At 38.6% G+C, this 12,500-nt stretch overlaps 1 protein-coding gene across 1 annotated transcript in view; it reads left to right on the top strand.

Annotated features, from left to right (window-relative positions):
* LOC138045962 (tyrosine kinase receptor Cad96Ca-like) overlaps positions 1-12,500 on the top strand; it is a 70,666-nt gene that overhangs the window by 17,856 nt on the left and 40,310 nt on the right. The window contains exons 3-4 of the mRNA XM_068892604.1: positions 9,895-10,011; positions 11,844-12,028. Coding sequence (XP_068748705.1) covers positions 9,895-10,011; positions 11,844-12,028 — 302 coding nt within the window. The remainder of the gene's footprint in view (positions 1-9,894; positions 10,012-11,843; positions 12,029-12,500) is intronic.

Here is a 12,500-nt window from a genome sequence, read left to right as displayed (position 1 = left end):
TTTATTTATTCCACTTTATCTCTGAAAACGAGATCATTTACAATTCGATGTATTTCATTGAAACACGCCAGCTTGGCTTAGAACCAGAATCGGCTAGAAAGGACAAACTTCAAACAAGATCTCCAACAAATTACCTGTACGCGCTCTAAACAAACTTCTGAAAACACAAGCTGGTGGTATTTCTTCTTATACTTTTACGAGAACTCATTGCGATTACATGTTTAGAACATAAGTGCAAAATTCTTGTCACTGTCGAGGCACATCGAAAAACAGTGAGGCAAGCGGAGTAAAAGAACGTCTTGTTCGCTCGCATTTTAAGGCCAAACAAACCAGCAACAGATCGATTATTTTTGTCCAAAAAGAGTACAGATGATTGTTATTTAATTCCAGTTAACAATAAAAATTCGAGTTTCATTCCTGAACAAAGGAAAAAACGACTAAACCACGTTTTAGAAATATGCATCCACTTGAAATAACTCATCCGTAGAAATAACAAACGGTTTAGTGTCCAAGAAAAGAATTTGTGGAGTAACTTCTTCCACCAACCTTAAGCTATTACTGGTGTACTGTCTTATCGTTCTCGTTCTCTTTCTCCCTTCTTGCGTTTCTGTTCTTCTGACATAGGCCGTCCAGGGATCTTGCAACCTTAGTAGATTTGAAATGAAAAATCTTAAGATATACCAAAAACTACAATTCAGAGCAAAAAGCAGCCCTAAACAAATTAATAATAAACACTCAGCTTTACGTTTACATCCCTCCAATGCTTGACTTGAATAATTACAGCTATATTATGTTAAACCTGGATTGAAACCAGCGAAAAATGCAAGAAAAATATCTTTTCCAAACCGTTCCTGAACACGAAAAGCATCGACTGTCAAGAACTTTGCTGACGTAGCAGGGCTATGTAGCCGCGACAGAAAGAGCGCGAAAAATTAAGCCTCGTTCAGGTGTGTGTGAGTGTCTGACCTGGCTTGAGCCTGCGATCCAATCAACAACCAGTCCCGAGTCAGCGGTCAACTTAAAAAAAAAGAAAAAAACAGCTGACCTCGAAAAGGTCTAACTTGAGCCCGCGATATGGTCACGTGATACTGGTCAGAGGATACCTTGTTTTGACAGGTGCCAATTGACCATAACATTCCATAACATTGATGTCCAATATCAAAGATGTATGCTGTAAACTAGCTATAGTGTCGCTATAGTGTAAACTGTAGTATTGCCTGCTCGATGAGCCCTAAACTTGAACCCGTGATATGGTTACGTGATACTGGTCACATTGGCATACATGGAGGGGCCAACGTACGGACGTTCATGATGTCATGGCTATAAAACCAAATTTTCTCACATCGATGGGTTACCATATTTTCTTAGTTATGGTGCTCCTTTTTAGTTATGGCGTGCCTTCTTGAAATTTGAAAATATCCACAGATTAAAGGTATCACTTTTTACTCATGCGCAGTAACCGCATGAGGTATAAAATGTCTTCCGTTTCTTGTTTTCCGTGTGACATTAGTGCATGGAAATTTATGCTTGCATACATTTACATACATCACTGTAACTTTAATCATCTGTGGCTTTACAAAGATCTATTTGTATCGCTTTTACATTCCTGAGCTAATTCGACTCGCAAATGACGTACAATTTAAACAACCCAGGTCCAGGAATTGTTGATCCAACTAAAACTATTGCCGCACCATACAGTCAACGTAATGTTGAAGTATTTGGTACGGCAAATGCAGGCACACAACGTGTGGCAATTGATGTCTCTGTCGGCACTTGTTTAAAATTTAAGCAATCCAATAACCTCTTCAGCTGACTTGGTTCAAATTATAAACATTGGGAATAATATGTATTCAGCTTTGTCACAATCATGTCAACAGGGACTCCTATTTTTGACAGCTACTTAAGCTACATTAACTGTCCGTTGACATACAGTGATAGTTAAAGTGGTTACAATAAAGTTGTTATTATTATTATTATTATTATTATTATTATTATTATTAAACTGTCAACAAAAGTACAAATAACTTGGCAGCGCATGAGTATAGGCTACTTAGAGCCTCTTGTTACATATGAATTTAAAAATGACAAAAGTAAGACCCCAGCTGTACTACTGAATATTCTTACACCTGCATTAGAGATTCACTCATATAATTCCAGGTATGCTGCAAATCAAAACTTCCTTAAGCCATCAGCACGTACCAACTATGGTATATCTACATTTAAATTCTCTGCAATAAAAATCTGGAAATCTGTCCCACTAGAATTTAAACGTTTTCCATACATGCCCTTCAAAAAGAAGTATAAAAGATTTTCATTGAGTACTCAAATTGACCATAGATTAACTGCTAGCTATATAAGATTATGCCCCGTAATATGTAGTATTTATGTATGTCTTCCCTTGCATACGGCGAGAGCTACTGAAATTTAAACTGAACAATCAGAATTCAGCGAGCCGGAAAAACTGTGCTGTCCGATGTCACGCCAATTGTTTACATTCTGATTGGTTAGATATGTGGAAGCCTTCCCTTGTGACTCTCTTGACCGTCGCTTCTTTGAACTCAGCGAGACAGAAATGACGCATTGTTCTAACAATCAATTTGCCAGTCCTCTTTATCCAGTTTATGGATTGGGCTAGCATGTGATTAACAACCAGGATCGCTTTTTGAACTTTATTCTGTAGAAGAAGAAGACGTTGCTGAGTGAACATTTTTACGACGAAATCCCTTGGTTTGTTCAGCACTTTGATGTCCGATAACTGAGCCGCTCTAACGAGTGTTGGGTCAACCACATTTGGTCGTCTGACCTTAGGAAGTTCTTTCACCCCTTGTTTGTGTCCACCATGATCGAACTTCAGTTGAAGCGCGCTATGCTGCTTTATGCCAACTTCGATGGCTTGTGATGAGCTTGCCTGCTGCCGAATTCAAAAAAAAATGTTTTTGTATTTGGGCAGGATTGGTCTTATCGGGTTGGAACTTAACAGTGAGGGGAACAATTTTTCGTTCATCTGCTGTGCCAAACAACGAACAATCCTGTTGGGTGATCCACTTGCTTGGCGAGTCTTGCACGACCAACGTCTATCAGATCTGGAGTGGAGTTTTTTTTCAATGATTACAACTTGCGATCGTTCTGCTAACATCTACGTAGCATGCAGCACTTTTTTAGTGACTCGAGGATCCTGTTGTGCTGTTTCAAAAGGAGTCGTGCATTCTTGAGCAGTTTGTTCTTCACTGCTTATATTTTTTCGTTTGTTCCTTGTGGCGCAAAGTAACTTTGATGATTTGAAAGGACTTGAATCTGTACTTTAATTAGCGATTTATGGCCAACAAGTGAGTGGTACGCAAAATTAGGAGAAACTGTTGGTTGAATAGACAATACTTGTAGACATAATTATCTACCCAGTTTAAGAACTACGCTCAACAAGTTGTTTGGCTCCACAAGTTTCACTTTCAGGCCAGGTACCCGAATTCACCCAGGTACTGGTACACTACCATAGTGTTCTTTGGAAATTGAATAGCTCCTTGAACACTTGGTTGCTTGAGAAGAAACTTGATGTGTTTGTTCTCTACATTGGTGAATGCAGCCACTAACTGTCCATTGTGGATAAACTCCGGACCAACTCTCCTTTCAATTTATTATTTGTTCTTTGCAGGGCATCAAACAATGGTGTCCCTTGTAAAATGTTAGTTTAAAGGGTTTGATAGAGTTATTTCCCATTTCATAGGGCACTGTGGTTGCCAGATTGACTTTCAAACTTATCATGGAAACGTAAATCAATACCAGTGAATAGACACTGAAAAGTCAGTCCCTTGACTTGTTGATAGAAAATTAATTTAAATGCATATTGAAACATCAGTTGAGGAATTGTTTTTTTCATCCCCACTTTATGAACCTAAAATACATTGCTGCAGTTTGTTTATTGCTTGTTCATTCAATGTCTTCATCGCATCAAATTATTTAATTTTTAGGTATTGAGTCAGATCTCCATAGAGACACTATCTTTATCTAAAAACTTAACTGGTTGCTTTTTGGAGCCCTTTTGTGGCATATTTAGATAGGCAGGAAATGTTCCACATTTTATGGTAAATAGTTCTGCATAGTTTTAAGGAATATTCCAGCCAAATCTAATTGAATATGAGACATTTTGTGAATTTAAAGACTATTAATACTTTTTGCACTTGTTTTAAAAGACTTAGGGTTGGCACTCAAAAGTGTTCCTTCAATAATCTTATTCTTTAAAGATTGCCTTGGGAGAATTGGATTAAGGCTAGTTTTGTCTTCTAGCTTCTTTCCCCAGTGCCCTCTGAGAATGGAGTTGATTTGGTTTTGCCCAATGTTGAAAGATGAAACAATGCCTAAACCAGCTGCAAGGAATACCTCATGGTGCTTTTTTACAAACACGGGCATGAGGGTGCTCGTAAGCATCTGAGCATTGTCTCGCATGCTAAAGTGTTATTATGAATAATTTATTTCTCTAAGAAAGTCTTCTCTTCGTGTCGCTCATTCAAAAATTGTTGGAGCTGTTGGATTAAAGAGCAGAACATTTAATGAGGCCCTCCTTGGGGAGAGGGGTCCTTGTTCCCTTTAAATATTTGCTTGTGTTTCCTTGTTCCCCAAATTACTTTCAAACTTGTTCCCAGCCTTTTTATCCCTAAAATTTAAATACTGGTTTTCTTCCCTTGTTCCCTAAAATATTTGGATATTGTTACTCTGTTCCCAAGTTCAAATAAGCCAGGTTCTCTTCTTCCTCCAAACCCCTGGGAGTGTCTCTTTGATGTCGATTCTCGTATTGGCCTAATAGTAATTCACTGTAGAATTGCAAGACACAGCAAGTTCTTATTTGGGAGTGAGGGAAAAGTTTTGAATAAATTTTCGCACAATACAAGAAACAAAATTTGACTGCACCTTCTAGATCTTACTCTTTTCTGACATGAATCAGCTTGTTTGCACTTATCTGGCGACCTGCGGGAGGGCAAGCGCTTGAAGCTCTTCCTTAGTGAGCCTTCCGCTAAAAAAACTTTCCAAGTCTGGCTTTCCGGTGTTAAGGACCAACGTTTTTGTGCAAAATTCATCAGCGGCTTCCTTGCAGCTTATAAAGGGAGTTCCTTCGAGTAATGGTCAGTAAAAGGTTTGTAGTGCTTATACAAATTTTTGCAACTTGAAAATGTATTTTTACATGAAACACATATCAGCTTGACAATTTTTCTTTCCCGATACCCCATTTAAAATTCACGTGAACGCTATTAATAGAGGCCAGAAAACCATTTAAAACATTTTGTGGCATTTTTTTTGTCAACAAACTTGGGTTGTCGGCGAGCAGAATTCGAACGTAAGCTGTTGTGCTTTGGCTGTTATTTGTGCTTTTTCTAACTATTCTTAGACGAATTCAGGCTGATATTTTCGAATCAAGTGTAAGAAGACGGCAAAACCATATTGGTAATGTATTTAGTTGTACTTTGGTAGCGTCCTTTCGACGGGATAGATCGACAAAAACCGAAATGCCCTGTTTCCGGTGAAAGGGCAAATGATTGACAGGATAGCACGATTTTGACTGCCGCGCGCACTGCGGGCGCGGGTTCCGTATGCAAGGCTCTTACGATAATAACATCCTAGTCGTCTTTAGTGTAGCTATCAGATTCAATTATATTTAACATGCGGCCAACGCCAATTTATATCTACACGACAGTGACCAACTCGAAAGCTGATTGGCTACTTTGGTCACTGTACACTTTTTTTTTTCTAGCTAATTTCTGTTAGTATTTTCTCCATTATTGTAAACTATGTTATATTAAGTTGTTTCTTCTCTGTAAACAGTGTAAAATAGTAAAAACTTAAAACTTAATTAGTCAAAAGGCCCGTGAAGGTTTTCTTACGGTAAACACTAGTGACAGGAAAATGAGTGCCAGATGACAGAAGTTTCTGTCGAAACATTTTTTTAAATGTAAAGAGTGTTGGGTTATTTCTTAAAATACTGCAGAGATCCTTTTGCAGATGATTGTAATTTTTTTGCAAAAAGACAAATTACATTTCTTAGTACTCTTGTTGTAAGGTTTGCATTATTTGATGATTTTCCACTTCGGGTTGAAAAGCTTGTTGTTGTCTTTGAGTGTCCATATGTCCTTTGATAATTCAGTTTTATGTCGGAAGGAAGATGTGTGATTTCTGTAACGTTCTTTGAAGTTTGTCGCGAGTCCTACGTATGACCATAGGTACCCCAAGCTCACGGAGAATCGTTGTTGCGTTAAATTGTTTGAGGGTTTGTACGGGGAATTTAGCGATCGTTATTTAGGGCATTAAAATAGGAATTACAATACATCAGAATTTCTTACCTTGCCTCCTTGTCTTATTTATGGTATGTTATTAGCATAACTGGCCATTTCTATGCGATTCTAGGGAGTTTTTTTTCTACCGTTGCTTTCTCATACATATAATTCCCTAAGGTTGGTTACTTCCTGGCGGCGGTCTCCCATATCCACCGAAGGAAATCAGCCGTAAATTCACTCCGAACGCAGAAACATGAACTAAACTATCATCTCGTCACTCAACAAAAAACGCCTATTAGAATGCAACCAGTCCCAAAATTCAACACAAGCAGCCGACGAAGAATGCAACTGCTGAAAATAATATCAATGCCCCCTACCAAGCAACAGTCACAACTGAAGCATCAACAGAGTCATACCACAGATACCCCAAACTAACGATGTAATTTGAGCATCAAGATCAGTTACAATTATAAGCTTTTGTATGGGAATTTGGAAACGTGTTTAGGAGTCGAAAATAAAGAACGTGAATCGAACAAAAATGCCTTACCTTGCCTTCTTGATACCTTATCAGTGTTTTTGTGGCGTACTTTGGCCATTTCAGTGCTATTCCAGTGGGTTGTTGTCACATTCCACAGGTCACTCATTGCAGGTCATTGTTTTACTTTTTGGAAAGTAACCAAAACCCTCAATGTGGCTAACCCTAGGCCTAAGGTTGGTTATTAGGCCTAGGCTTAGCCAAATTGAAGGGCTTGGGTTACTTTCAAAAAGGTAAAAAAATGACCTGCAACGAGTGACCTGTAGAATGTGACCTGTGTTTTAGACCCGCCGTTGTCTTTAAGGTTTTGAAACACAAGCTGCTGTAAATTCTTCCAAAACGCTCAAATCGACCCGAAATTCCTCTGAGACCAAGAATGATAGTGGTGCTACATATTTCAATCCTCATATCAGACAAACGTTCTCGGAAAGGAATTGAAAATCATCGAAATAGGCTGATTTTGCCCTAAACAACATGCTTGATTCGGATGTTTCGTGCACGAAACCGTTGGAAAAACATCTTACCGACTGGCCCCAAGCTTAAAATGTGTTACACACAGGGTGGGCGGCAAGGCTTTAGTCTCAGTGACAGGTACAACGTGGGGCCCCTCTCAGGAAAGTACTGAGCTGTCACGCAGATACGGCGAAGTTCAGGGAATTGCTGATGCATTTAAGATGTTTCGCAAACAAAACATAAAAATTCAGTTTGTTTACAGTGTACCTGTTACTGACATTGTCGCCCACCCACTGCGTAACAAATTTGAACCTTGGGCCAAGTCGGTAAGGCATTTTCAAACGGGTATGGACGGAACTTCGTGGCAAAGTATCGTCGACGGTCCTCGATGGAAGGGAGTCGTTAGATTAGCGAGCCGCAGCTGTTTTCGTCCGATAGAGAGAGGCATTAATTAGAGGAGGATTTTAACGTTCACTGGGCTAAATGTAGAGGCGACCTGAGCGTTCGGAGTGAGTTTACGGCTGATTTCCTTCGGTGGATATGGGAGACCGCCGCCAGGAAGTAACCAACCTTTGGGAATTATATGCATGAGAGAGCAACGGTAGGAAGAAAACTCCCTAGAATCGCACAGAAATGGCCAGTAATGCTATTAACATACCATAAATAAGACAAGGAGGCAAGGTAAGAAATTCTAATGTATTTTAAGTTCTATTTTAATGCCCTAAATAACGATCGCTAAATTCCCCGTACAAACCCTCATAAAATTTAACGCAACAACGATTCTCCGTGAGCTTGGGGTACCTATAGTCATACGTAGGACTCGCGACTTTTGTATTCTTGAGGTCAATAACAAGACCAAAGTACACCACGTGTTAATCTAAAGCGGCCATCTTTTTATTCACCCAAAATTCCCTAGTACATCACATTACGTCATGAGATACAAGAGCGACAAACTTCAAAGAACGTTACAGAAATCACACATCTTCCTTCCGACATAAAACTGAATTATCAAAGCACATATGGACACTCAAAGACAACAACAAGCCTTTCAACCTGAAGTTCAATATCATCAAACAATGCAAACCTTACACTGAACAACAGTACTAAGAAATGTAATTTGTCTTTTTGCAAAAATTTACAATCATCTGCAAAAGGTCTCTGCAGTCAAAACAAGCGAAATGAGTTAGCAAGTTCATGCCCCCACAGAAACAAATACCTTCTCAAGAATAAAAGTAACACAATCTCCTAAATTAAAAATAGCAATCACATGATTTGTATGATACAACAATGCGGTTTTTATGTCTCATAGCAACTGTAATCCCCCTTCTATAGTAAGTTTCTGTAATTTAACGGTCAATCGTTGATATTACCTAATGAGTGTAGCCATATTTTGGCCATACGAAACAGAGCTGAAGTAAATCAAAGGATGAATTACCTCTGAAGTCTTGAACCAGTTTATTATTATTATTCTTAATGCTCCTCTCAGAGTTGAGTGCTTTTTGAAATACATTCAAATCAAAATTAAGAATTTACATACATTATATATGTGTATGTGTGCACGTGGCTGTCGTTTAGCAATTCCAATCATGAGTGAGGGCATTACTAAACCACCAAACAATAAAAAACACCAAAACAGCGAAACGAAAAACCGAAACACCATGTATGACGCCACCATACATTGAATACTAACCGGCAAAGGTTAAATTTTGAGATTCAGTATCGTTCTTGCTCCTAATCAATTGAGATTAAGTTTAGGATTCACATTGAGATGAAATTAGGAGCAAAAACGTTTTAGGCCCAATTAGGCCTAAAACGATATTTAATCTCAAATCCAACTTTTGTCGACTAGTATTCAACGTATGGTTGGGTCATACATAGAGGATATTACATGGCCGCACAGAGATAACAAATGTCTCTTCGAGTGTTGAAAAATATTTCACGAGTGAGCGCAGCTTACAAGTGAAATGTTTTGCAACACGAGAAGATAATTTTCGTACCTCCAAGCGGCCATGTAATATACTATTTATTATATAAACACCAATGAAATACTATCTTATTTCACGAAAGGCATCCATAAGCGCGATTTTTTTCTCGTGTGAAAATAACGTGTTATCTTTACGTGTGGAGATATCATGTTTTCGCGCGAAAGCTCACTTTGTATTTCGTTGTAAGTTGTTTATATAATAAATGGTGTTTCGTTTCGCTGTTTCGTGGTTTAGTAATACCCCAGAAGTGAACATTTCTGACACCTTAAGTAGTTTATAAATCCAGTGGAATGGATGGACACAAGAATGAACTGAGACCGTAATAGGGCGAGTTCCCTAATTTCCTGTATGGGAAATCTTTTCGATAAAAATGTCTATTTATACACTTCTTTGTTAGAAGTTAGTAGAAAAGGTCAATGTTATTTGGTTGAAGTACAGCAAGGGCACTGTTCCAAAGTCTGCACTAAATCAAGCTTCTCAGGGAGACGCGTGCATGAGGAAAAGAATTTGATGCTGTAATTATTCTCATGCATTGGCCTTTGTTCCATGCTTGCTCAATCCAACCGCGACATTAAACATTAACCAACCAGCCGAATATTAAGGTGTACCTATCTAGGGGACTTCCTTTTTGAGTGTATTTTGATCTAATTTATGATTGCAGCAACTTCAGGGGAGGAAGGGCGAAATGCACTGATGAGAGAAATTGGGTTAGGAAAGGCCCTTGCTGACAGCCCCCTGCCAAATGTCGTACAGTTTATTGGCTGCGTTACCACCCAGAGTAAGGAGCCATTTGCTTGAGTTTTGCTGCACTTTTTTTTCATACTATTCACAATTTTTCCTTCCCAGATCTCAGGTTTGACCAGAATGGATATTACCACGGTTTTTAAGGACTAATAATTATTATTGATATTTTACAAGTGGTAGTAACCTCAAATGTCAACCCATGCAGCCAATGATTGGGTCTCTTGACAAAGAAAGATAAGGCATTTTGGTATTCCCAACTAAATCACCAGAAATGACTTCACTGCTACCTTTTTATAATGTGCCAACCACTGGAACAAAGGAACTTTGATAACAAGGGCGTATTCAAAACATAGACCACTATGGACCTGGTCCTTGGACCCCTCCATGGAACCAGTCTATGGCCCACCCTGTGGACCCAGTTCATGCTCCACAATTGTGTTCACAATACCATTCCCAGGGAATTCTTTGCCAACAGTAAGGCAGGAAAAACTCTGCGAAAAATGCCCCGGAGGCGCTTCTCGAAATTGTACACGATATTGCTTTTACCTTAAAAGTTTTTATTTCGCATGGCCAAGATTCTCAGAGTACGGTAAGCGCTAACTTGTAGTTGAGATCTATTAAGTCTATAAGTTGTCGTGGTGCTTAACCCAAGTAAGCCCTAACCATGTTTTGAACAACTCGGACCATAACGCTTAAGATTCCCAGAACCTTTTTGAATCCTGTCACTGCTCAGCGAAATAATATAACAGGGACTAGGATATATAAACAAATTTAGACTTCAGATTGAGTATAGCGAATAACAACATTATGGGATGAGAGGATGATGGTGTGAGGGAAGTGTTTTCGTGACTTATGACAGAATGCTGAATGCTCGAGTTAAGGTCTTTTCAAAGTCCGATTTCCATCGTAAATGTTGCAAATTAGCTTTCGATTAAAGAAAGTAAAACTACATTTAACCGCAAGACAACAGTCATTCCATGAGGAACTGCTTTGACTGTATTGACCTAAATTCATCATCATGGCTAAATTCTGTCCTGGCGGAGGAACCCCTCCATGGATTGATCTAAATTCAACTTAGTAAAATTATACTCATTGAACACCACAGTTATAGCTAGAGAACATTACAAACAAGACTTTTGACGAATTCAGTTTACAAATATGAATGGTGGTTCCCTGTGGTAGTCCATGAACTAGGTCCATGGACCAGGTCCACAAGGGTGGTCTAAGGACCTGGGGTCCATGTTTTGTATACACCCCAATAACAATCTGACGCCATTAATATGTTTGCCATACACGTAGATCATATGCAACTAAATGGTTGGGAATACCAGGCTCTCGCGATAAAATGCTTCTCTTGCTATGGTTAAAACCCGGGACCCATTTCTCGAAAAACTACAAAATCAATATTTAAAAAACGAAGAAATAATATTTTTAATTATTATTTCTTTGTAAGTTAAGGTAATCTATTGAGCTAGGGGATTTACAGCTCCCTCATATGAAATAAGGCAAAATAACTGGTTTATTTAGATGAGGGGAGTAACATTGCTTTCTGCATAAAATTCATGCGTATCCACATAAAGGACGTTAACCATTGTTAACTATTGTTATGGATTTGGAAGGGGTTTCTTCATTGCCATGTCTACATTTATACTTTTATGGGCTTAACTTCTGAATATATTTGATATTTTATTTTGAGTGCATTTAATGATCTCATCATGGAACGTGTGCACTATTATTATTATTATTATTATTATTATTATTATTATTATTGTTGTTGTTGTTGTTGTTGTGTTATTGGTGTCCGGTGATCAGGCCGAGCTTGCGGTAGTAAAAACATAACGGTGAACGACCATCTCTACCACACAGTACACCCAATTTTGATCATGGAATACTTGCACTGTGGAGATCTACTGGGCTTTCTGAGAAAAAGCCGTGGAATTGCTGACAAATATTATCACGGAGAAGGAGAGGTAGCACAGTTGCGTACATACGAACTGGTCTCATTTTCAAAACAGATTGCAACAGCGATGGGGTTCCTGGCATCAAGAGGGGTAAGTAAGTGATACGAGAATCAAGCAAATGTTCAAAAATCTGAACTTGAAGGTACAGTGTACGTTTGTCATCGCTGTGAGACAAATACGGTGTATATACAGATTTCAGACCTGCGTATTCGCGTCCATCATTTCTACCTGAACGTTATAGGGGTAAAGGGTAAAGGGTAAACGGTGAAGGGTAGAGATTTCTATCTAGCTTTTGTCATGTCGGATTAATTAAATTTCAGCATTAGTTCAATTTCTTCAATTTTGAACGTGTCCCGCGACCAAAGAATTGTTTTTTTTTTAGTTGCGGGACAGGGGGTCCATTGCAAATTTTCTGGGTCCAGCTATTTAATATTCAAGAATTAAGGAGGCTCACAATAGTTTTTAGGTTTTCTAGCACTTTTACATTTGAGGGATTCAATAAAACAAAAAAATATTTTTTCTTACTATTTCTTGGTAACAGTTACTAGCTCGATCATCAGTG

This window comes from Montipora capricornis, chromosome 4 (assembly GCF_036669925.1).
Source record: "Montipora capricornis isolate CH-2021 chromosome 4, ASM3666992v2, whole genome shotgun sequence".
Taxonomy (NCBI): Eukaryota; Metazoa; Cnidaria; class Anthozoa; order Scleractinia; family Acroporidae; genus Montipora; species Montipora capricornis.
This window is presented reverse-complemented; position numbering and strand designations above follow the sequence as displayed.